Genomic DNA, 26,370 nt, shown 5'->3' on the forward strand with positions numbered 1-26,370 from the left:
GGCGATCAGACAGTGTCTAAGGCAAAGAGTGGTAAATTTGTTTGCCCCAACATCTCCGCTGGGGGAGGCGGTCCCTGTAGACTTGCTGGTAAGTCAGGAAGTGCACTAGGAAGCCCCTGTCTGAGTAGCTTTTCTGATTGCCGGATGGATAAGCATATTACAGGCTTTACTTTGGGGTTCGAAGCAGGGGCCACTTAATCCCCTCAACTTAATGCATTGTAAAAACCAAAAGAAGAAAACGCCGTGTGAGATGGCTTTGATGAACTGGGTGAGCGTACATTCTTAAAGACTGTTTCAAAGGCTTCCTTGACCTTGGGAATTAGGGATGACCTGAAATCACCTATCAACTTAACGCACATTTAACTGATGGTTTAGTTAAAATGACTTGTGAAGGCAATGGAATGCTGTTAAGAGAACTAGCGTGTTTTACTCCACTTTCCACAATTTTAGTCAGTGGCTTTGGTCAGAGAAATTTTTTTTTGTAACTTCAGTGAATTCCAGGTTTACATAGATCTGTTTCTACTAATAACATGTTTTCCTCGTTTCTTACAAGGCAGTTCAGATGCAAGACAGAACTGAAGAGAACAACAACAACAAAAAAATGTCCTGGGAAAGCTGTAGGGCAAATGGAAATGCAGTGCTCAAGGTTAATGAAAACTCTTTGGGGTAACAAGGTTCACAAGAAGAGAGGCAGCCCAGTGGTGTGGCATTGGCTGAGAAACCAGACCTCGCCAGAGGCAACCTGGCTGGTCTGGGAAACCTCGGTGATAAAATGTCGTGATAGAAACCTCCAGAGTGTGCCTTGCTACAGAAGTTTGGAGACAGAGGGCCCGAATTATGAGCAGCAAGTCACATCATAAATGTAGCAATTCTCAAATGCCAAACCCTCGTGAAAAGCAGTTGGATGGAGAAATGCTGGAGCTTTTAAAAGCTCCCTTTCACTTTCTTTTTTGTTTTTGTTTTTTTTTTTTTAACTTCATGCAGAACTAATTTTATACACTGTTCATTTGATTTGAAAATGCCAGCGTCTGGGGTATCATTAAAGAGCGTTATTGAGGGAGCCACTCTTGGCAAAGCCTTTTACATAAAATGCTTATTAGTTCTTACGTCTCTGAAGAGAGTCCCTGCAAGGACTGAGAACGTGTGCCTCAGTTTACCTTCTGCGCTCCTCAGCCTTTGCCCAGAGGTGGGAGCTGCCTTCTGCTGACAGGCTACTTCTCCTTGGCAGCAGAGGCACCAGGAGGGCCTCGGGAGCCGCATTACTTAAGGAACAGACATAAATAGATTGTGAAAGGTCCACCCCAATGTCCTATGACTAAAGCCGCTAGGAATTTCTTTGATTTCTAGTTGACATAAATTAGAATTACACAGGCGTGAAGAGCCTGCCCAGAAAAGATCAGAGAAGCTGCCATTGGGGGGTGGGGGTGGAGAAGGGGGGGGCTGCCTCGTGATCCTATTGATCACCCAGAGTCATTCAGACCAGGGGCCGAGTCCAAGCTGACTGTTATCGATCCACACCATGGAAATAATCAAATTAATTCATTTCTCATCCAACCACCTTTGCCAAGACCTTTCTTCTCACCTGCCCCAGTTCCTGGAGTACTTGGTGGAGGAATGAAATAGATGGTTTCTTTTCAGAAGAAATGATTTCTTTAGGTGCTGTGAAATCTTTGTTTTCAGGCAGAGTTCCTCATTTCAGTGGGAGAGAGGTTTGCTTTAATCAAATCAATAAGAAACCAATACAGAAAAGCAGTAATAGGAACCAGTCCACACGTGAAAGCCAGGAATCTGCTTTATAACCTTAAAATATCAAGGGCCAAGTTTTGTTGCCCAATTTAATGTAAAAATATTCAGGAAAAATTGACCACTGCATTTTTCAGGAAGTAATTATGGTAAGAGAAAGCCTCAACCACCTAAATATTTCTGGGGAGAAAATGGAGTTTTTATCAGCTTGTTTAGGACTCATGAACAGGAAAGCCCTATGGGGAAAATAATATAGGACTCTGTAACTAATATACTGAACTAACTGGAAAAATCAGTTTAAGGGAGAAATCATTTGCGGGGCACTGTGTCCAGGACTGTTTGGGCAGCAGCTCAGCCATGAAACAAAGCGTGTACCTGCGGGGCCCTCCGCGGCCTCTGCACAGCTGTTTCCACACCGCCCACAGCCACAATTTAAGATTGAAAATGTATGCTTTATCAAAGAAAATGAAGTGCAAAAACAAAGCCCAGCATTCTGTCCTAATCAGGCCACGCTGGCCTGGCTGTGGGTCTGCCCCACCGGGGTCGGGGCCGGCAGCCTGGGTTCCCCCGGAGAAGGGACAGCAGTGGGCACTCTCAAAGTCAGACCTAGCCCTTCACTTGAAGTATCAGCATCTTGCTCCTTTTGCTGATAAAACAGTTTCTCCAGGTGATTTTCGCATAGGAGCACTTTAAAACACATTTTTACAACCCTCTTCTGATTATTCCTGGTAATTGAAACAGGGAAAAATGCATCAGCTGAAATTCAGAGGTTTCGCTCTCAGCCTCATTTTAGCCAAGTCTTCCAGCCCTGTTCTCCTGAAGCACTACAGAGCCAGATGAAGGCTTCTCCTGGCTTGAACTATTTAGCCAAGAAACAGTGACATGGAGCTTTATGGCAGAGGTTACATTTGCGAGCACTGTGGCACTCTGAGATTTTCAGATTCTTTTCCATCACTTTTCTCTCTGTGGGACTTGGGACAACTTAACCCCTCAAGGCCTCTGTTTTTCCATCTGAAAATTGCAGATAACAATATTTGCCCCATAAGATTGTTAGGAGATTAAATGAGTTAGTGCAGTAAATTACTTAGCCCAAAGTCATGCATACTGTAAGCACTCAATAAATGCCAGCTCTCCTTATTATCATTATTATGTATGATGCATAATATACACACACCTGCTCTGCAGTCTTTTATCTGATATATTAACCATCTGGCCCAACAGGTTTGCAATATTAGAGCCATGAATATAAATTCACTTGCTGAGATCGCACGTAGAAAAACTAGGCTCTTGAGACTCAGCAATGATATTTTTCCAGTGGAGGATGGAACCAGGTTTCCACACTTGCAAGGCCTGTGCTCTGACTGCTGAATCACATCCATGGCCTCAGACAGCGATTTTTTTTCTAAAAAAAAAAAGGTAGGATCTTTGATTGTCTTAATAGGACCTGTTTGTGCAGGAAAATGAAACTCAGCCTCAGGGCTACAAAGAGAGTATAAATTCATGCGACGGGCCAGGGTTCTATCCCCAGCGCCACATATAGTCCCCCCAGTACCAAGAGTGATCCCTGAGCATAGAGCCAGGAGCAAGTCCTCGTTTCCAAAAACAAGCAAAAAGAACATAAATAAACTTAGTCTTGGTGCTTTTTTTTTCTAAAGCCTAGAAATAAAGACTTGCCAAGTCAGCTAGCCAGGGTCCAGACCGGGGCTCATTTGCTCTGTTCCTTCATGAAAATCGACATCTCCCCAGAACCCTTTCAGGGAGCAATGCAAGTAGGTGCTGACGTTTTGCTTGCTTCTGTCATGGCATTAATGGAGAGTGAATATATATATATGTGTGTGTGTATATATATATATATATATAGGATGGAGAGGGCCTCGTGCTCCTGAATGCTATGGGGTGAATGGAACTTGAGGATGCAGTTTGCCTAGAGGCGCCCTGCAGCTTCATTGCTATGCAGTAAATAATCTCCTTGGAACTTTGATTTAGCTTTAAGTAATTATAGGACAGAATTAGGTTACAGGATCCTTTTTTTCCTCATTTAAAAATAGAAATATATCAGTACTTCCTTAACAGAAACTCAGATTAGATCCCAGCACTGTGGATCAACTGACCCCACGGAGCCCCACGAGGGCTGATCCGAGCTGGGCAGGGCAGTGGGGAGAACCGAGCCAGCCTGCAGGAGGCGGCCACTGAAGGGCCTCCCAGGCTGGGCCCAGTGAAAGCTCCAGTTAGCGAAAAGTTTATCAGGCAAAGTAGTTTCCTCCACTTACATTTGTTATTGTATGTGGGTTTTTTTTTTCCCCATTTACTTAAGAAATCCCTACTGAGCATCTTCATCCAGTGTTATCACTAAGATGGTTGATTATCAGAAAAAAAATTAGTAGCCAAGAGAGTGTTTGTACCCCAGGGAGCCCACAGTTCCCGGGGAGACAGATAAGAAAATGAGCAACCAAAAGGCCTTAAGATTCGCCTAGGGCCTCTGAGAACAGCAGTGCAGTGAAGACAGTCGGGGGCCGGATTCTTGCTCCTAACTTCAATCAGAAAAACCCCTCCTTAGTGCTTAACTAAATTAACTTTCTTTATTTGGTTGGCTTATTGTTTTTAGTTGTATAATACTGTGTAAGGCACACTTGGAAACCAGGAGGTCCAGATGCCTCTTAAGAATGTGATAGGTTGGAGGGGCTGGAGCGATAGCACAGCGGGTAGGGTGTTTACCTTGCACACAGCCGACCCGAGTTCGATTCCCAGCATCCCATATGGTCCCCTGAGCACCACCAGGAGTGATTCCTGAGTGCAGAGCCAGGAGTAACCCCTGTGCATCTCCAGGTGTGACCCAAAAAGAAAAAAAAGAATGGATAAGATAAGTTGGAGCCAAAAAGAGATGGTGTAGCAGGTAGGGTCCTTGCCTTGTACACAGCTGACCCAGGTTGCATTCCTGTATGATTCCCTGTATGATTTTGAAACTACGCTTCAAAAAAGACGCTTTTTCGCCCCTGCCCCTGGTGCCTCCCACGCCTCCCTCCACTCTGGCTTTCTGCGTAGCTGCCCGATGCCGCCCGGACCTCTGCTGGCCTCCTGCAGTGGCTCCAGTCATTACCTGGCCCGGGTGGCCTCCACTCTTTATCTCACTCACCGCCTCGAGCACTGCAGACGAGGCCCCGGGTGGATTCTCCGGCCCACCAGCCCACGCATGTCAATTTGGGGTGTCACCTGCACAGCACATGCGAATCTATACCAAAAAAAAAAAAATCAGGCTTGCCTAATAGTTCCACGGACAGCAGTTCGTGGCCTCAGAATGGCCTGTCGGGCCTGTGCCGAGAACCTACATTTGGCTTGAACCCTCCTGGTGCAGAATGGCTTGGTGAAACGGGAATGAAAATGTCACTAATTTCTCTCTCTGACAGCCTGGTGGTCGGACTCCAGTCGCACTGATCTCTAATTAGAGGCTTCCGGCTGGCAAGCCCCGGTTCTCACTTAACGCTGCAGGCGTTGCCGTGATCCCCGTCCTCCCAGCTTCTCTCACTGTGCTAATCCAAGTGAATAGAAGCAGTGCGAGTGTTAACAGGCAGCCCACATCTCCTGGAAAAGAGACAGCATGAAGCCGAGCCTGTTGTGATATTGACAGGCAGAGCATAGCACTCCAATCATCGCAGATTCGGAAATGGAATGAGTGCATTTGACAAAGTTGACTGAATTTATGAGCCGGCTCTGTCAGCTTCATTGCGTTCTCAGTATCTGGCTCTCCGTGCTTTTGGATTTTTAGATAAGTTTTTCCACCTAAAAGCTAATACATTACCCCTATATGGGGGGTGGGGGGAAAGATACTGTTTTTAAAGGCCTTCAGCTCTTGGTCTCAGGCACAGGGGTAAAGGCCTAAGAGAACGCTGTGGCGGCACTGAGGCAGCTGACCCCGTATTTGACAGGTGGTTTGAGATGCTAACAGGATACGCAGCTTTTCTTCTTTAAGTTCTATTAAATGCTTAGTCAGGTGTGACGGCCTTCCTGCCTCATCGTTGGTCCACTGAGGAAGTCGTGTCCACGTGAGAATGGGCTTTATAGGTCGCTTCTCGTCTGTCAGTGGTGGGGAAGGCCAAGTGGCCCTCTTCCACTTCACTCCACTCACAGCTGAGACTGGAGGCTGCAGGTGACTCACCTGATCTGGGTTTAGCACATCTGCCACTGACGGATACAGATTCAGGGGGAGGGAAGGTTTCTCGGCCAGAGTTTCCCCTTCAGGAACTCCTCATTCTTTAGGGTAGCGAGCGGGAGAAGGGGCTGTTTGTGAACGCTGAGTCAGCGGCAAGGCCGGAGGATATTGGGGTTACAGTGCTTGCCTTGAGTGCACCCCACCTGACTTAATCCCCAGCGGCTGCACAGTCCCCAGCATAGAGCCAGGGTTGGCCCCAAGCTTCCCCTCCAACAACAGAAAATAATCTCTGTTCAAATCTTGCCTATAGCTTCTTAAATCCAGGGTGCATCACACCTTTCAGAGCTCTGTAGTCAGAGGTGTGAGGGCTCAGTAGGCCTGTTTCTGAGCTGGTACCAGAGTCTCCCAGGAGCTTTAAGCGCTGCTGGGGCTGGAGAGACGGTCCGGGTGAGGGCACTTGCCTGGCATGCAGCCGGACAGTGTCCATCCCAGCGTTGCGCTTCCTGACTGTTGCTGGGCACAGCCATAGGACCCTGGCTGGGTTCACTGAGTCACTAGACGCTCCCCAGGCTCCTAAGCACCACGTGGAAGGCCCCCAAAGTCAATAATATTTAAAACTTTTAACTGCCAGTGGCGGGGGCCAGGGATATAGCTTGAGCAGGTGTGCCTGTGTTTTGTATGTGTGCAGTCCTGGGTGTAAAATTCAGGCAGAGTCCAAAGACTGTGATGGCAAAAAGCAAACCTTAAAAAGCAAGCACATGAAAACCTGTAAGTCTGTAACTTTGTCTCACGGTGATTCACTAATAAAATAAAAATAAATAAATAAATAAAAATAGAGCAAAATTAAAAAAAACACCAAAATTTTTAATTAACATTGATTTAGTTATTTCATTTTAGAAATTTATCCCATGGAAACATTTTGAAATGCAGAGACGCCTTTATTGTAACTTAATTTGAAATAGAAAAGCACTTAGAAATAGTAAAATGATTCATAATAAGGTAGTTGTTAAGTAAAAAAAAAAAAATAGCAAACAGACACGCACGTTAGCAGATGCCGAGGTCACTGCACTGACTGCCATGTGCAGGCCAAGACATGGAGTAGGCGTCCAGAGTTTGCGAAGTTCCCCGGTGCTGGCAGAGAGACCTGGGCTGAGTCTGGATCTTTGGCTGCAAATACAGTCAAACTCATCCTGCCCTGGGTAGGGATCAGCCATTTCTTCCCCAGGAGTCAGTGAGGAATTAGCTGGCAGAGAAATGCCGAGACTTGAAGGAGGAAGAGGGAAGGAAGAGAATGTGAAGTTACCTGGAGACAAAAAGGTGGGGTGAGCTCACACTCGCAGCTGGAGTTTACAGCCCAGCCTCCTGCCACAGGGCAAGGAGAAGGGCAGAAGAGCTGGCACAGCGGCACAGCGGATAGGACATTTGCCTTGCACGCAGCTGACCCAGGTTCGATCCCCAGCTTCCCATATGGTTCTGAGCACCACCAGGAGTGATTCCTAAGTGCAGAGCCAGGAAGTAACCCCTGTGCATAGCCAGGTGAGGCCCAAAAAAACTTTTTAACAGAAGGGGCTACGAGCCTTTCTCCCAGAGATTGTAAATGTGCCAAGTTCTTGCTCGCCCAGACCTCTCTAACCGTAGGGGGGTCAGCATTATGCGTGACAAGGCCCCAAGGGAACTGAGAATCATGCTGCAAAGCGAGGTAAAAAGAATCATACGAGGGGCTGGAGCGATAGCACAGCGGGTAGGGCCTTGCACACGGCCAACCGGGTTCAAGTCCCATCACCCCAAGCACCGCCAGGAGTGATTCCTGAGTGCAGAACTAGGAGTGACCCCTGTGAATCACCGGCTGTGACCCAAAAAGCAAAAAAAAAAAAAAAAAAAAAAAGGAGTGATACAAATCTCTCCGGCTCCATAGAGAGTAGGTGTATATCATTGGTGGTGCTGGGCTTGGGTAGGGCAGCGTATCAGTTACTCTTTGTTGAGTGTCTTATTTAAATTTTTTCCACTGTGCTCAAGTGACGCACCTCCTTTTCATGCAACCTTAAGGTATTCCTTAAATTCAAATTACTCATAGTTGACCCATCTTGGGGGCCTGTGGGCAGCAGTGAGAGGCAGTTAGATCTGACTTGAAGAGGCTTTTGCCAGCACTCGTGAGTGCCAGTTTCCCGGGAGAAGCAAACTCCAGGAGAGCCAGAAAGCCTGTTGCCTGAGCGACAGCACTCAGCCCCAGGACGGCCAAGAGTCAGCCTCTGGGGTGTTCCCAGTGAGTGACATCGCCAGGGAGTGTGAAGAGTGCCAGATCAGCACCAGGGAGAGCCCCAGCTGGGAGGCAGAAGCGGAGTGAGCTGTGAGCACCTTCACAGACCTCCGGTGCACCCTCTCCCCTCCCTCCCGCTTCCTCTGCCCCCCTGCCCCCCTCCTTAGGGCAGGGCCAAGAACTTAGCCTGGCACTCGCTTGAATGTGTTGATGAGCCCTGAAGCCCAGGCTGCAAAGGTTGGCCGGGCTGTTTGATCACAGCCCACGGGCAGATTCGCCTTCTCCTCTGAGTGACATGTCAGTGCTTGTGGTACACAGGCTGGTGCCTCCACATCCCGCAAAAGCTCACTCAAGTATCCCTTCTCCCTCAGTGCCTTCCTGAGCTGTGCTGGCAAGGGTTGGTGCCTATTCAGTGTCTCTGCCACCCACCTCCCAGAAAGCATCTCTCAGGCTTTCCTGCTGCTGCCTCCCTTATCCTGGAGAGGCACCGCACCCATCAGCCACTCCTGCCTCGAGGGCGTCTGCACTTCCCATTCTTCTATGAAATTCTCTGTCTCTAACATTCCACCCAGTAGCATTTAGGAGAGAGGGTCAGCTCCCAGTGCCTCCGTGGGACCTGCATTCATTCTCCTGTGAGTGTCCACAGAAAATAAGTGGCTGAACATTTTCACTGTCAGGGAGTCCTAGGCCCCACACCAGGCGGAGTGACACGGTGCCCAGACAGCCTCGCTGCCCTGGACTAGCCCAGGATCCCACCCCACCTGCAGGAAGGGGCTGTTATTGCTCAGAATCCCTCCCATCAAGTGCCTGGGAAGATAGTAGATGCTCATTGATGAAATAGTTTCTCGTGTCTTCCTTTGTCTTTCTCCTTGGCAGAACTATGTACTCCAATTTTTGCCTAAATAAATATTTTGCCACTATGAAAAACTAACAAATTACTTTCTTTCTTGGCCAAAAATACTGAAGGGAAAGTATGAGTTGGATTTCTCTCTTACTGCAGAAGATGCAAATTTCGATGCGTCCATTGTTACGAAGAGGGGAAACTGTGGTTGGAAAACCCTTCCTTGCAGGGACAGAAGCTTCTCTGCAGTGTTAACTGCATGCCTCCCTGGGGCAGCAGATGCCAGGCTACAGTGAGGACATCAGAACCGACCAAATAAAGCAAGCCTGGCAGATTTCCTTTTGCCCCTCACAGCCCACTGAATTCCTGATGTTCTCTTTTCTGATTCCCTTGGAGGAGGGAAGTTGCATTGGTCTGAGTCAGGAGATCTGTCCAAGGTTCCCTCGCTGCCAGCACAGAACTGTGGCATCAAAAGGGACTGTAAGAGTCACTGAAAGTCCTGGGGCTCAAGCAGTAGTACAGCAAGCAGTGTGTTTGCCTTGCACGAGGCTGACCCCGGTCCAATTCCTGGTCTCTCAAACACTGTCAGGAGTGCAGAGTGCAGAGCCAGGAGTGACCCCTGAGCATCTGAGGATTTGACCACCCCCCCTCCAAAAAAAAAAAGAAAGTATTTTCTATGGGGCACTCTTGAGCAGGACGCTAACGCTGCCAATGAAGTGTTCATTCTTCTGAGCCACGTGGGGTTTTGCAGTGTTGGAAGCTGACTCATGCCCAGTGCCTGCTGGCAGGTCCTCCGCTGTGGAGCGCGCTGTGCCGTGTGTCATTGATCTTCGGTTAAGAAGGAAGTTATCAGTTCCCTTGAAGTCATTTCAGAGTGCCACCTGGCATCCATGTGGCACCACTTCCAGAATTGCCACAATGAACCAGTCGGGTCTCTTGTGCAGTATTTTGGGAAACGCCGTGAAAGGTGTGACACACCAGGAACCCGTCTGGATTTGAACGTCAGGGACTGGAGAGTGCGGCAGTCTGTAAAGTTAAGACTTGAAAAACTGCTCCCACTGCCGTCAGACAGCCTGAGTACAAGCGAGCCCAGAGCCACAAGCTGATGCAGCTTTTCTTACTTTGGTATTCATTCACTATGGATTAGTTCAGCAGCTACTATATGAATAGCCAAAAGTATTTCTGAGTACTTAGTGCTTGGCATTCTCTAGGGGCTAGAAATTTGTCAGTGAATGGAGGTCTAAGAATATGCCAGATGATGTGTGTAGGATTGAAACCAAAAAAATAATTAAAAATACTCTTTGTTTCAAGAAACATAAAGTCTAGGAATAATGTAATGTATTTTTATTATTGGAATTTTGAATATAGTGTTCAGTTTTTTTTATGGAAATAATATCCTTGCAAACTTTTCGCTGCGTAAAAACTGGTTTTAAGTGTTTCATTGTGTTCTTTTTTTTTTAATTTTATTTTATTATATTGAATGACCGTGAAAAAAAATACAAAGCTTTCAGGTTTAAGTGTCAGTCATATAATGATTGAACCCCCATCCCTTCACAAGTGTACATGTTCCACCACCAAGAACCCCAAAATACCCCCCTCCCACCCAGCCCCCACCTAAGTAGCTAATGATCTTCATTTTATTCTCTCTATACTTTGAATACATTCACTATTTCAATAGAGAACTCACTATTATTGTTTGGAATTTTCCCCCAACACTCAGGCCTGCTGAAAAGGCATCATTTAATAATTTCTTTTCATTGCTGAGAATGAATATTCTATGAGCTCACACGGCCATGACAGCGGCCACGTGGTTTTGAATTTCTGATATTTTAGTTCAGTTCACAGTCTAGATGCATTTCTGTAAGAAGCCACTCTGGGTGCCAAAATGGGTTAGAAGGCCTCTTGGATCATAGTCTAGAGCAGAGGGTCTGTTTCGTGAGCAGCAGCTCTGGATCTTATCTGGGCCGAGGGCTTGCCAATAACACCCCCTTCCCATGATCGCCTATGAGCCACAGTATTGCAAAGTTCATACCTCTGGATGGAAGTCTTAGGGGGTGGCTCTCGCCACGTGGATGATGTGCCGCCGCCATTTTCCATGCAGAAAAGCAGAGTGGAGAGGGAAAATCCCTCCCCAGGCGGCACATAGTTGTAGTACAGCTCACAGTCTAGTTACATTTCTGTAAGAAGCCACTCTGAAGGGATGGGTGTTCGAGCATTGTATAACTGGGACTTAAACCTGAAAGCTTTATAACTTTCCACATGGTGATTCAATAAAATAAATTTTTTTAAAAAGCCGCTCTGGGTGCCAAAATGGATTAGAAGACCTCTTGGATCATAATCTTTAGGGGCAGAGGGTCTGTTTGGCGAGCAGCAGCTCTGGATCTTATCTGGGCCGAGGGCTCATTGTGTTCTTGAGTATGAGTTTACTATACCAAGTGCCATATACTTCTCCCAACAAGGAACATGTCTGAGGAACTTGAATAGTTTATAACATGCCCCCAAGAGTAAATGAAAATCACTTGCTATAACTGGTTTCTTCAAATCTTATCAGAAATTTCACACTTTTGAGCAGGCATCGTTGTGGAGATCATTGTGGGTGGGCTTATATCCATCTGGAGCTTTGGGGAAAAGTCTTATTTTGGTGGTGATGAAACAGTGTCATGGGATGGAAAAGTTGATTGAGCTGAACCTGGGAAGTGCTAAGGGTTCTCTCCTCACAGTCCATCCTGCTGGCTGCAGTAGGATGAAACTATGATGCAGTTTACCTTAATAATATGCATAGCAATTTCAAAAAGTGCTAATAGATGTTGACTCAAAATTGATTAAAATATCAATTTCAGTACCTTAGAGTTGTAGAGGCAGCTGGGATAGAGAAGGGATCACTAAGTCAGTGATGATTGGAGGTATCACTCGGGGTGGGAGATGTGTGCTGAAAGTAGGTAAAGGACCAAACATAGTGGCCTCTCAGTATCTGTATTGCAAACCGTAATGCCCAAGAAAGGGAAATTGTCTGCCTTAGAGGTAGGGAGTGGGTGGGGGTGGCAGGAGGAATACTGGAGATATTGATGGTATAAAATGTACACTGGTGGAGAGATGGGTATTCGATCATTTTATGAAAAAAAGGAGAGTGTCCAGAGTGATAGTATAGCAGGAGGGAGCTTGCCTTGCATGCAGCTGACCTTGGCTAAATCCCTGGCATCCCATGTGGTCGCCCAGGCACTGTCAGGAGTAATGCCTGAGTTCAGAGCCAGGAATAACCCCTGAGCATAGCCAGGCATGACCCAAAAAGCCAAAAACAAAAAAAAAATAGAGTCCTAATAGTCTGAAATTTTAAATGACAGTTATACAGTCTTTGGAGAGAACTCTAAAATCCAGTCGTGTGTGTGTGTGTGTGTGTGTGTGTGTGTGTGTGTAAAGCCTATGCTACGTGCCTTTTCCCTTTAAACACAGCAATTTCTTCAGTAGACACCGTTGCCTCTTTCCTTAGCAAGATGCACTCATTGCATTTTTCAAATCTTCTGTTATAGAGAAGTTGCCATTGATAGTTTTCAGCAAGGGAGAAATTGAATGCAGAAAACCAGAATTTGTGGAAGATTTTTTTTTCAGCCTCATCTTTAGTTCCTTTTTTATATTACATATGTTTTTTAAGTTGAAGCCGAAAATGGTTCTTTTCAGTCAAGGGGGCAAAGTTGTGCGTGACAAAATGTGTGTGTAGGCAAGAGGGTTTCCATGCCTGGGCCCTCCTGGTATCTCTTGCCAAATTCCTTGTCCAGACACCAAAGTGCTTAGGGAGTGCACATAAGGTGAGCTTGTCTTCTGAGGAGTCGTTGAAAATAGCCTGGGTATGTAATTTTCTCTCCGCATTGCCAATAGACACTAGAGGTAACCCTCCCTAGTGGGAGCACATGTATTTTCATCTGAATAACTTGTACCCAACAAAGCTCAAAAATGGAATATTTGCATTGCCCCCTGCTTTGTTTTCAAAAATTTATAGAGCACAGTTAGCTAAAAGATTGTTTAGAAGATACATCATATTTATAAAGGAGTACTGGTACTCTTAAACCAGAGGTACACAAAGTGCAATTTCTGTCTGTTCCTACTTACCCACAACCTATGAAAGTCAGAGCTAGCACATTATCTATATGGCTGATACAGGTGTATCTTACTTTATGCAAGAGAAAAATGGCAAATAAAATTTTTGTATATCGAAGGATCTTTAAAACACATTAGAAGAGCTAGAAAAAAAGTAATTCTAGCATGAAAGTCTTAACTGATCTAAACATTAGGGGCTGGAGAGATATTACAGGAGTTCAGACCCTTGCCTTGCACACAGCTGACCCAGGTTTGGCCTCAGCTCAACAGACGATCAGTCTCCTGAGTACCTCTAGGAGTGGTCCCTGAGTACAGAGCCAGGAGTAAGAACTGGTGTGCCCTCTACAAAAAAAAAAAGCATTAAAATGAACAATTATTCCCTAATTTATATACTGGAGTATGAATATTTAATTATGAACAATTCCAAATCTTCATGCATCAAGTTTGTTTAAAGCAGATGGTATCCAAAAAGTTAAAAATGAAGTGAATAGCATATCTTTCTGCAAAATAGTTATAACACAGAGACTTTTATTATAAAAATTGGACTTCCAGTATTTATCTCCATAAGAGACAGTCCAGGTGATAGGGCACTGACCTGGGTTCTGTCCTGGCAGCCACTATGGTCTCTGAACCCCACAAGGAGTGTTGCCTGAGTGTAAAGCCCCGAGTTAGCCATGAGCACCACCAGGAGTGGCTCCAAAACAAAGGAAAAAAATTGGATCTCCAGTAACAGATTCTCTTTCAACCTTGGTATAAAACATTACACAGTAGATTGGAAAAGCTATACCATAGGAGACAGTACCCTGTCTTTTTGGTGGGCTTAAATGTTTTCTCTTCATTATTTTTTCATCAGTTTTCAGTTGTTCATCAAATAAGCCAGTCTCAGCTGCTTTTCCATTTTGTTACAAAATCTGCATGATATAATATAGATTTTCTGGGTTCTCTTTGACCAAATGATTCCCCCTTACACTTTGTGAACCCTGCATTCATTTATGGCAGGAGGATCAAGGAAATAGAACTGCAGCATGGGGGATATCCAGTAAAGAAAAGAAAGGTTTCCTGAGAGTGACAGCTTACATTGTCTTGGGCAGCATTCTCCTGGAAAGTTCTGGCATCTCTTCCAGAGGGTGGGAAAATAGAAAATATTCTTCTCGAGATATGTTGTAAAGCTTCCGTCTTCACCTGTGATGATTTTATTTTGAATATTGCAACTAGTTTTAGCAAGGTGTGTTTCTGAAATAGCTCCGAAGTAGAAAAGTATTAAACATCAATATAGAGAGCTCATAACCTTAACATACTATTAAAAATAAAGATGTGCTAACAGGAAACTGAAAAATAAAAGAAGCAAAAAAATACAGGCCTACACAGTTAGAAGCAGTTCTGTCTGATGTCCTTATGGGTCCTGAAGATATGAGTATTCAACAAGCATCCACAATGTTACCAAGATTGTACAGTTCTGTATTATGCTTCTTCACGTACCTAAATTTTTCTTCTAAATTTCTTTCTCTCTCTGCATCTTTTCTTTCCCTTTCCTTCATCCTTCTTTCCTTTCTTTCCTTTTTCCTTTTAATTGGGGGGTAAGGGGTGTTTATCTTCTTTGTTTTGGGTCTACACCCGGTGGTGCTCAGAGCTGACTCCTGGTTCTGCACTCAGGAATTACTCCTAGAGTGTGCCAGAGATTGAACCCAGGTCAGCTTTCTGTAAATCAAGTGCCCTACTACTGTACTATATCTCCAGCCCCCCTAAGTATCTCTTTATGTACCTGGATAACATGCTGAATTACACACATGGATATTTACTGCTTCAAAATAGGAACGTCAGGTACTTTATTACAGTTCATCCTCACAACAATTACAGGACGCAGTATTCTTTCTCTGTTCACACAGTTGAGGACCCAGACCTCAAAGCACTGAGACCAGGAAGCCAGTGTTTCTGGTTAATGACACTTGATAGGAAGGAAGCATGGTCATTCTTCTGATTTTGTGTAGTTTGATGACTTTCCGGAGAAAAGGTAGTTTCTAGTCTTCAGAGACTTTTGTTCTGATGGAAGACAGAAAAATACGAGGACAGCAGTGTGGCGTGGGAGTGCAGAAAAAGACCAAGGTTTCAGGTGGCCGGTGGAAGTGTTCAGAGAAGACTTACTCAGCCCAGCCTATTGGGGGGTGACTGAGTGAGGGAAGCTTCCAGAAGGAGGGAATTCCTTAGCTGAATATTAGTTCCCAGTGAAGTCACTGGTTTTCCTGGCTTTGCCCTGCTCTGGGACTTCTCTTTGTATTTGCAGTGAATAAATAAATCACTTATTCACTAAAAACTATACCTAGCCGGTGAATACAAAAATAGTCATAGTCTTGTGGATCTTAAGTTGGACTAGAAGAGACAGACTTTAAACCAAGCAATAAGAAGGTATGTTTCTAGATTGATGATTGTAAGTATGTAAGTACTGTTGAGGATGCTGTAAATTAACTTGGACTCAAGGAGTACCTAACTTGACTGTGTGAGATGGGGGAGGAGGACAGGGAGGGGAGGGGAGTGGTAGTGTCGGGGGAGGGAAGTTTTGTAAGTTCCCTGGAGAAATGACATCAAAGCTAAGAAATCAGAAATGGGTTCAAAAGTAGACATAAGAAGAGGGTCAAGGGGGAATTAGATTATAGAGTGTTCCAGGCAAAGGAAGCGAATGATGTGGACAATGCCCCCAGCCTGCAGGAACTTAGAGCTTGGTAAACTGAAAGTAGATCGGTGACTGGAGAGCATTAAAACCAGAACTGGGCTAGACCATGCATCACCTTCCTTGTCCTTGCTGCTTTGACTCAATCAAGATTGGAATATAAATATAAACTTTATAAGTTTCAACTACATTGTTTCAAATTTCCCTTGACTATCCATTAATATTCTCAACTGTATTTTGTATATTAGCTTTACAAAAGCTATTTTAAAATATTGATTTAAAACAATCAATTCTAAAATATGTTCTTACAGTTGACGACCCCTGTCTATATCACAGAATGAACTTCCTAGCTAGCTTGCTATTGGAATGAAAGTCAATTTTCATACAAACAAGGCCTCAATAGATAAGCATTCTGACAGAGATTAAACACTATCAACCCAGTTTTGAAATATCAATTCTCAATTTTTTTAATCAAAGGTTATATATAATGTAGTTTTCCAAATCATCCACAAAACACTGTGTTATTTCAGAAAAGTGCAGAAGACAGAGAACATCATGTCCTCATGCTTCTGACTAAACTTTCAAAGCATAAGATATTTGGATGTTTGGGGGGAGGTAAATGTTATTGGGTTTTCCTGGTAATTCTGATCTTCTTCAGTAATAGACTCAGAAAGAAAAACACAAAAATGTCTCTCACATGCACCTTCTCTTAGATCAGCTTACTCAGTATAAATGAAATATTGATGTGTTTGGAAATGCCCAAGTGTTCAATAAAGATTTTAAATAAAGCTACCTTAAAGTTGTGGTTCTTAGGTTAATCATTTATTTATCTAAAGGATGAAGGAAACTGTCTACTTCTGTGATATGAGCTGCAATCAGCTTAAAAATAATTGACAAATTAATCCCTTCACACACAGCAATTGTAAAGGTGTTAGTTTTAATTAGGCCTGTCTGATTGCCTTGTCTAATCAAGAATCAAGGTGGTGTCTTTGATGGTTAAGGTCCATTGGGGCCATCCCTGACCTGCCAACCATGTATGTTTTAATTATTGATTCCTCACATTTCAGCCCTTTTTCACAAAAGAACCAGAAGTTGGCTATACTTAAACATTTAAAGGAAAGAAAAATTATTTTGCTGAACTCTGCCACCTAGACATCTATGAATCTTCACCACCAACCAAGAGTTTTGTCCTAAAGAAGCTGTGAGGTCCAGTGGGGCGCATGGGCGCTTGCCTTGGGTTGTATGTACAACCCACGTTCCATCCCTGGCACCACGTATGGGCCCCTGAGCTTACCAGGAGGGATCCTTGAGCACAGAATAGAAGTAAGCTCTGAGCACCATTGGCTGTGCCCCCCCCCAAACCAAAATAAATAAAAGAAAAAGAAGAAAACCCTGTGGAACTGATGATGAAGTCAATTGTATAATTGGAATGCTATCTTATGCCTTCCCACCTGTCTCCCACGCACAAGATCTTAGCAAGGTGGGACTGGAGAGATACCTCAAAGGACTGGAGCACTTGCTCCCATACGCAATGCCCAGTGACTCCTGGCACTGCATAGTGCCCTGAGCACTGAATCAGGACCCATGTGACCACCCAAAATAAAAGCAAAAATGATCCTGACAGGTCACTTATGTTTCTGGGAATGGGAGTAGTTGATTAGGGACCATGCTTTCATGTATGCTCAGGGATCACTCCTGCAGTGCTCAGGAGACCATATGAGCTGACAGGCGTCCACTGCGGGTCAGCTGCGTGCAGCTGTCCTACTCACTCTGCTATCTCCCCACCCCCACACTTAATCTTGTGATACCCTATGGGTTTTTAAATGTTTTAATTGAGAATCTGTGGTTTTCGATGCTATTAATAATGGTTTCTCATGCAAATAATTGCAACCCCACACCTATCACCAGCGTAGCCCCTACCTCATGGCTTCTAAAGAAATCCCATAGTTTAAAGGTAGTATCTGAGTAGTCAGAACCGTGAGACAAAATGAGACAAAGATCTCTTCACCTACCACAGAGAAGGGCGGGGGCGGGGGCACCGTTAGCAGTAGTGCGTGCACAGGTGAGCCGTTCCCATGGTCCCCGTGTCTAACGGCCACTCTTGTCCACTTGCAGGTCAACGAGGTGACTGTGGAGCAGCTGGTGCAGCAGTACCCGCACATCACCTTCAGCACCGTCCTGCAGGACTGCAAGAGGACCTTGGAGAGAGCCTACCAGATGGGCTGGACCCCCAGCATGTCTGCTGCCTCCTCCTAAGGCTCCTGCCTGCACCTGGGCCGTGGGATCGGTGTGGGCAGGCAGGAGTGATGGATTTGGGTTGGGTGATCTCTTGGAAAGATTTTAACTGTCACGTGTCTGCGTATGTATCTGAGTGTGTATATTTGTGTCTCGTTTGCATACTGCATAGCATAAGCGCAATTGCTATTTGTTCCCAGGCGAGCTGTTCTATTCTTTAAAAGGAAAGCTTTGAAAGCTTGGCGTTTTTAAGTTCAAAGGCTTCTTTCTCTATAAAAAGAGGAAAAAGTCTTTTTTTTTTGTTTTACTATAGAATAAGACAATTGGATGGATTGTTTTGACATTCTAATAACTGCCACTTGTAGAGACCTCCAAAATGAAGGCAGCTGTCTTCTTTCTGGAAGGGCAGATTTGTGCATGTCTGCTGTGTCAGCCAGAACAGAAGGATGTTGTACTAATTAAAAGTCTGGAAACCAGAGCTTTTCAAGGTTTCAAACACACACAGATGTTCTCATGCTCTCTCATACCTATGAGCCTTCAGCGACTCTGTAGCCTTCTCCCAGGCCCCGGCAGAAGCTCGTTCTCCACTGTGGATCTACCAAACTCATCCACAAGTGGCCAACTTGCTTGCTATCTGGTGGACGACTTAGAGACTAAAGCCTTTTGTTAAATTTTTATGGAGGCAGCCATCAGAACTCTCCGGTCATCAGACGAAAGTTAATTATTCATCCTTCCTAAAATGTGTTCTGTTGAGTACTAAATATTTTAGTTGAGTTTCATGTTAATGGTGTGTTGGTGTTAGCTTTTGTTTCATGGATAGTAACTGGTCAGGATATATTTTAATGATATCTAGAGCTAATCTTAGCATTATTCACATTAAAACCACCAATGTAATTAATAGTGTGCAGTTATTAAGAAACTCACAGATCATTTAATTATTTTTTGTTAAATTTGGTAATTATGAAAGTATATTTCTGAAATTTGGGGGTAGTCATGTAGATAGAAGATTAATGAGTGAGATACAAGTAGACAATCTTCCTATTGATTTTTTTTTGCTTTGCTTTGGACTTTAGAACAGGTTTTTGGGATATATGCATGTTATTTTTTGAATAGTTCTTATGCGACTGCAAAGATCTGTTTCTGGTTAGTGTATGAGTTAAGAAGAAAAATTAGAAAATCTTTTCATTAAGATTCTGTTTACACTTGTCAAAAATAAGCATTTGTTTGTTTAAAGTTTTCCAGCTTTCAGTTAAGACAATATCTATCAGTAAATGAATATATGTTTTGATTTCAAACATCTTTACGATGAATTCAGAGTAGGGACTCAGGCTCAAATAATCTTTCCTGCATCTAGATTTATAATCAAGACAGCAGGGAGCCTTTTTAAGCTAAAGAGTGATTATCTTTTACAGTAGAACTAGATATGAAAGCCTGACTTGTGAATTTCCTATTTATTCTTCCTCAATGTGGACATACTGGTTTTTTTAATCTTTGACAGATATGCTGATTTTACTTTCACTTTATAAATCCCTAATATTGCTAAACTGATACTAGTCCTAAGGAAAAACAGCTTTCCATTTCAGTGTCACTCATTTATTTATGATGACTCCTTGTTTTGTGACAGTTGTTGCCTTTGATTATGTCAACTTGTTTCTGGCATTTTTAATTTTTGACTTTGAACCCAAATCAGTTAGGAAAATCTAGTCATATGCACCAAGGGTCTTTTTTCCCTATACTAAATTACATTACTAAATACATTGCTAATTCAGTTTAAAGGAATGAAATTGGAATAAGACAAAAAAAGCTTGCCGTTAATAAATTCTAGGTCTTCTTATGCATCATTTTAATATTTCTTTCCCCGCCATGGGAAAAAAATTCACAATCTTTTAACTGTTTTTAATCCAAAACTAATTTATAAGACCATATGTATAGTAAAGTAGCTTGAGTGAATAAGCAAAAGTTTAATTTTTATATATGTCACATTATATTTTAAATAGTTTAAAAAGGCCAAAAAAAAGAGCCATCAATGATATAGATGGCACCATTTCAGTTCAAAGTTGTAATAATCTTTAGAGTGTTACAGTTCGGTTGTCAAATGGTTTCAGAAGTGTATACCTGATTTTTAAAATGTTGCATTGTTTTGATCTAAAGTACAGCACTGTAACATGCTTTAGCTTGGGGGGAGGGTGGGCTGGGAGGGTCTCGCACTTACCTTTAAAATGTTGACTAATCCAGAAAGCCTGATGCAACATAACCCAGAAAACTGCTTTGGTATATTTGTAGAAATCTGTAGAAATATCATACCTGGCCTCAAAGCATTACTCTCAAAAACACCTCACAAGAGCATCACCCTGAGTGATCCAGTGATGGTTGTGAAATGTGTTCTCATTAGATGCTTGGAAATGGGGCTTCAAATGATTTTTCTGGGCAATATAGAGTTTCTTTTTTTGCTTAGACTGTCATAAATATATGTGAACACATTTGATGCAGGGCTTTTTATCCTCTCCAAAATGTCAACAGTATTTTCAGAATAAAGACTATGAAATATATTGCTGTAGTGGAAAATTCTGGCCCTTTGTCTTTAATGTCTTTTTGAGTGGATAAAGGAAATTCACCCAGTTTGTAGTTTCTATATTTCTGTGAATCTTTTGACCTTGCAATGGGTTGCAATAAAAGAGAAACAAAACACTGTGTCTGTTGTTTTATTTTAGATACAATAAATGCCAGGCTGATGCCACTGATGTGAAGCGGGTGGTGGCGGGGGTGGGGGTGTCCTTGTGTGATTCGTTACTGATTTTATGAAGGTTCGACTAAGCCGGAATAATAAACAAGACTAGGTTTAGGAGCTTCTAATTTGGCCAGTGATTATCGCGAGAAGATTGAAGCCTCAAAGATGGAAAAGAATGCTGTTTAAAATCCCGCTCTCTAAACACTCATTTACTTACCACTTATCTGATTTTTCAATAGTAAATAAAATGAAACATTTATTGAGTAAAAGACACGTGCCAGACACTGGGAACCTGATGATAAATAAAACCCATTCCCCTCCAGTTGCTTAGAGCCTGGCGAGAGGACATTTTTAAGAATTAGCAGTGGCAGTGGAGTCCGACAGATGTTACTAATGGACGTGATTATAGGGAGGCCTCCTAAGACGGCTGCAGAAGGAGAGCTTTGCAGGAGGAGTTTTTAATGAGGCTGAAGGAGTTACAGGAATTTGTGAAGGCAGAAGAGGCAACCTGGAAAATGGGGACTGTCTGGAGTAGTAGGAGATGAGGTGTGGGAGCCGGGGGAAGCGGAGAGACTGAGCCTCCACTGAGGATTTGCTCAGTAAGGCGAGTTCGCCCTAATGTCATTCATCAAGCAGAATTTCACTGCACCATCCTGGCACTGTGGTGGAATAAAGAGTTTGAATGATTGCTATGTAACATTACTTTTTAAAAAAACTATTTAAATCCTTATAAATTAGTGTACCTTCAAGAAAGCAAAGCAGCCCTCCCCCCCTTTTTTTTTTGTCTAGGAAAAGAGTAAGAATTGAGTGTCCAGCAGAGATCATGAAACTGTTCCCATGCCAAATCTAGACAGATGGACATTTTGTAAATAAATTTTCATTGAAGCATTTCCACATGCATTTGTTATTCTATTGCTTATGGTTGTTTTCTTGCTGCAGAGCAGAATGGAGAGGTTTCTATAACAATATTTACTGCCTGGCACTTTACAGAAAACGTATGCTGGCCCCTTGCTTCAATATGTGTCTTTCAGTCTGATCAAAGCACCTGAAAATTTGTTAGAACTACAAATTCAGATTCACTCCAGACCTATTACTTCAGAAAATCAAGAAATAAGGCCTATCAATCTGTTGTAGAAGCCCTCCCAGTGATTGTAATGCACGTTAAACTTTCTTAAAATTTTTTGTCACTGTGAAATCACAAAGTTATTCATGATTGGATTTTAGGTATACAGTGTTTCAACACTGATCCCCCACCAGTGCCTACGTCCCTCCACCAGTGTCCCCCATCCCTTGACCGCCAGTCTGCCTCCCTGAGGGGCATATGCATATACATGTATGTACTGTGGTTTATAGCACTGGTGCTGGCAGGGTTTCACTTGTACCACCTTACCACTTCCAGCACCACCTCCTCCTCCCTGTTTACATTTCTCTCTACCATAGTTACTGCCCCTCGCAGTCCTTACCCTCATCTTCCTCTGGTGGCACGTTTCATACTGAATACCTGAATACCAGTTCTCATGTTCTTTGCTTCTGTTGTATTTAGGCATTCATTCATTCATTGTGTTTCCTTATATCCCAAATATGAAACTATCGTCTCTGCAGAGAGAAGCTTAGAAATTATTAGGATATGGGAGACGGCATCATTCACATAACCTAGAGAATGCACAGAACATTGGTCCTGTGAATACTGGAGAGTCAAATCAGAGTGCCTCACATAAAGTCGGGTTCCCTGAAAGCTTTTATAATCCCTTTTGCGAAGTGAAACATAAATTGAGGGCAAAAGACACACAGTTAAGACATTTGGTCTGCACATGACTGAGCTGGTTTGATCCCCAGCACTCCATATGGTCTCTGAGCACCGCCAGGAGTGATCCCTGAGCACAGATAAGGAAAGCCTTTGTCACAGCAGGGTGTGGTCTGTCTGGCACAGATACACAGGACAGGAGTTGCCACATCATTGGTAGTTCTGGTTTTAAATTTTTGAGAAATTTCCATTACCATTTTTTTGAAGGACTGTTTATAATTCTAGAAACAGATTGGGGTTGCTTTTCTCCACATCTCCATCAAAGCTTGTTTCTTGGCCACTCACAGGAAGCAACTTTTCATGTGCTTGTTGCTAATCTATATGTCTTCTTTGGAGACGTGCCTGTTCAACTCGTCTCCACGTATTTCTTTTTCATTAGTTTTAGGTTGGGGACCAGACCCAGCAGTGCTCCAGTATTCCTGGCGGTGCTTAGGCGATCATTTGGGTGGCAGGGTTTGAACCTGAGTCAGCCAGATGGAAGGCAAATGCCCTGCGCACTGTACTATCACTTGGGCCCTTCATCTACACATTTTTGTAGGATTGTTTGTTGTTGAATTTTATAGCTATGCATGTATGTGTATAAATGTGTTACCAGCCCTTTGTCAAATTTAGGATATACAAATATTTTCTCCCATTCACAAGGATGTCTTTATTTTAATAATTTATGTTTAAAGCATTTTGATTTAATAATTTTGTTTCACAGTGTCTTTTTTAATTTGATATAATCTTATTTTTACTATTCTTTAAATTGAGGTTTGCAACTGAATTTCTGGGTAAACCACAGACATCAATATACCTGTGTATTGTTTAGCGCACAAACACTGTAGGGACCTAGGGCTTTGATCCATTTGAGTTCACTTTTGTGCACAGTGTGAGCTAAAGGTACTCAACTTTTGACATGAAGTGTCCCATATATGTCTGCCTTATATATGGCATCACTTCCTTTCCTTCCTTCAAGGTCAGTGTTTCCTGGTTGAGATTTTGCCTAGTTAATGTATGCAGCCGTGATAGAAGTATTAAAGTCTCCTACTGCTATTGTGTTGCTGTCAATATCTTCCATTATGTCAGTTAAAAATTTTTTAAATATTTTGATGGTTCGTCATTAGAGGCATATACAATTAGGAATTCTTCTAGATGTATTGATCCCTTGCTCATTAAGAAGCGACCATTCCTGTCCCTTATAGCCTTTTTAAATTTGAAATTCAAGTATGGCCATCTCAGTCTTTTTAAGAAAATTGTTACCTATGAGATTATATTCCAGCCTCTGGTTTTGAGTGTTTATTCCCATTGTTCAGCTATATCTTAAAGGCAGTAGAATGTTGGGTTTGGTTTTCTGATCTTGTTGCCACTCTCTATCTCTTGATTGGTGAGTGCAGGCCACTTACATTGAGTGAGATCACCAAGATGAAGGAATTTATTGCCATCAATTTTGTTGAAGTTATGAATATGTAATTTATCTTATCTATTAAAGAACTTCCTTTATTATTCCTCAATACACAGTCACAAAAGGCTATAGCTTCCTAAACTGTTGCTTGTCCTTGAAGCATTGTATCATTCCTTCAACTTTGAATCATAATCAAGATAGTACAGCAGTTAAGGCAGTGGGCTTGCATGTGACCAACCCAGGTTCCACCCAGCATCACATATGGTCCCCTGAGCAGTGCTCAGGAGTACTTACTGAGCACTGAGTTAGGAGTAAGCCCCGAGCATAGCTGGTGTGACCTAGAAAAAAGATAAAAAAGCCTTGAATGTTAATTGAGTTGGAAAGAATAATCATGTGGAGGTGTTCATTTCATTAAGTTTGTTGTTTTTACTATCTCCCACCATTCTCTTCTGGTATGTCATATCTCATTTGATAGGTCCACTGTAAATCTTAGGGCAGTTCCTCTGTATGTGATTCCTTCTTTGATCTTGCTGCTTTCCGTATTCCACCTGTCTTTGACTTTTGTCATTCTGACTACAGTGTGTCTGGATGTTTTTCTCTTTGGGTCTGTTTTCACTGGGATCCTTCAAGTTTCTTGAATCTGGGTGCCTGCATTCCTCAACTCTGGGAAATTCTTTCCGCGGTTTCTTTGACTGGGATTCTTTGTTGAATTCACCTTCCTTTTCAGGGAATACAATGAATCTTATATTGTTCATCTCGAATGCACCCCATTGTTCTCTGTGATACTGTTCATTTCTCTTCAGACTTTTTCTTATCTTCTGCTGCTTTCTAGAAGTTTCCTGTACCCATATTGGAGCTCACTAGTTTTTAGTTCAACTACTGTCACTCTGCTATTGAGGCTGCATTTAGTTTTTCATTTTCTCTATCATTATCCAGTTCTGTCTCTTTTGGTTGTACTTTTATTATTTCTTCTTTAAATTTCTTTTAAAATGTTTTTTATTGATTGAGATTCTGTGGTTTACAATACTGTTAATCATTGGTTTTCATGAACATCATTGATTTGTTTTCACCCCACCCATCACCATTTTACTCCCCTCACCTCCCAAGGACTCCAACAAGTCTTCTTCTCTAACGCCCACCCCAACCAACCTAACTCTGCAGACCAATTCTCCCATTATGTTGCCTTTGGACCTTTGTTGCTACCTTGCAGTTAGATACATGTTAGAGATCATTCTGTATATATCCCTTTTCTTCTGATTGACCTGTTTGACTCTCTGTACCATCATTTGTTTGCCTAATTTAACATCCTCATCATAGTGTTTAAGGTCGTTCGCTGAGAGGTTATAGAGTTTGTTAATGCTGGTAGAGCCCTTCGTGCTATTATTTTCATTTCTCGAGTACGGCAGACTTCTAGATGCCGCAGTCTGTCTGCTGCAGAGATCTGGGTGTGGATCTCTGTAGTTCCTCCCTGGAAGCTCGCTGATGAATGAGGCTGTGTGTTGCTATTTTCCTTCCCTGTTTGTCCTCTCCCACTGACTTTTTTGCTGTTGTAAATTTTGAAGCTCATGTGAATTATGGGGCTACTTTAAGTGCCGTCTTGTCCCTCCTTCTCCTCTGTCTACTATTTAAGGCATATGGTCCTCTGAACCTGGCAGGAATGTACTCTAGATTTCAGAGCCAGGAGCAAGTCCTGAGCAGAGGTGAGGCTCCAAAATAAAATTACACATTCTTCAAGGTACCTGTTCACAAGGTTGGATGGTGACCAGGGACAAAAACACAAATGCCCAGTGACAGCTGTCTGCCAAGGTTGGCTGAAGGATGAAGAGCTCCAAGATCTGAGTGGCAGTGAGAGGCTGAAGGTCACAACAACTTCAGCTCCCAGGCTGCCCTGCTGTGGTTGTACTTGTCCACACCTGACTGGGAAATCTGTGTGTGTTTGAGACAGGGCAGTTGGGGTTGGGCCATAAGAGGGAAAAGAGGCCTGAATGGAGGGCAATAAGCAATGTCTTTTTGAAGGTTCCCAGAGTCTTTCTTCCTGACTATCGGGGAAATACTGCTTCACTAGGAGTACTTCCACAGTCAGATGTGGGTGAAAAGGAGCTGCATCTTTTTGTCTTCTAGGAAACGCAGTGAGAGAACTGATCCAGACAGTTGACTTGGGGTTAGATTGAGGATTGAAAGTAAAAAGAATGGGGGTCTTCTGGGGAGGAAGATGGGCACACTGGTAATGGATGTAATGTTAAAACTATGTGTATGAGAAACCATTATGAACAGTATTGTAAACCACAGCAGAGTCTCTTGCCCCCGCGCCTGGCTGTCTTCCCCGGGGCCCCTTGGAGAGGGTGGGCCTCAGTTTCCCTCCCTGCCCTGAGCAGAGCTCCTGCAGCCAAAGACCTCCCATGCTCAAGGCCCCTCTCCACACATTCGGACGAGCCTCATGCATGAAGGAACTGGCAGAGGAACCCAGGTGTGTG

At 43.3% G+C, this 26,370-nt stretch overlaps 1 protein-coding gene across 1 annotated transcript in view; it reads left to right on the forward strand.

Annotated features, from left to right (window-relative positions):
• The window catches only part of FBXL17 (F-box and leucine rich repeat protein 17), a 527,962-nt gene extending 507,291 nt beyond the window's left edge, over positions 1-20,671 (forward strand). The window contains exon 9 of the mRNA XM_055139470.1: positions 17,861-20,671. Within this exon, the coding sequence (XP_054995445.1) occupies positions 17,861-18,001 (141 nt within the window). The 3' untranslated portion in view covers positions 18,002-20,671. The remainder of the gene's footprint in view (positions 1-17,860) is intronic.
• Positions 20,672-26,370: the final 5,699 nt, after the last annotated feature.

Source organism: Sorex araneus, chromosome 1 (assembly GCF_027595985.1).
Source record: "Sorex araneus isolate mSorAra2 chromosome 1, mSorAra2.pri, whole genome shotgun sequence".
In the NCBI taxonomy this organism is placed as follows: Eukaryota; Metazoa; Chordata; class Mammalia; order Eulipotyphla; family Soricidae; genus Sorex; species Sorex araneus.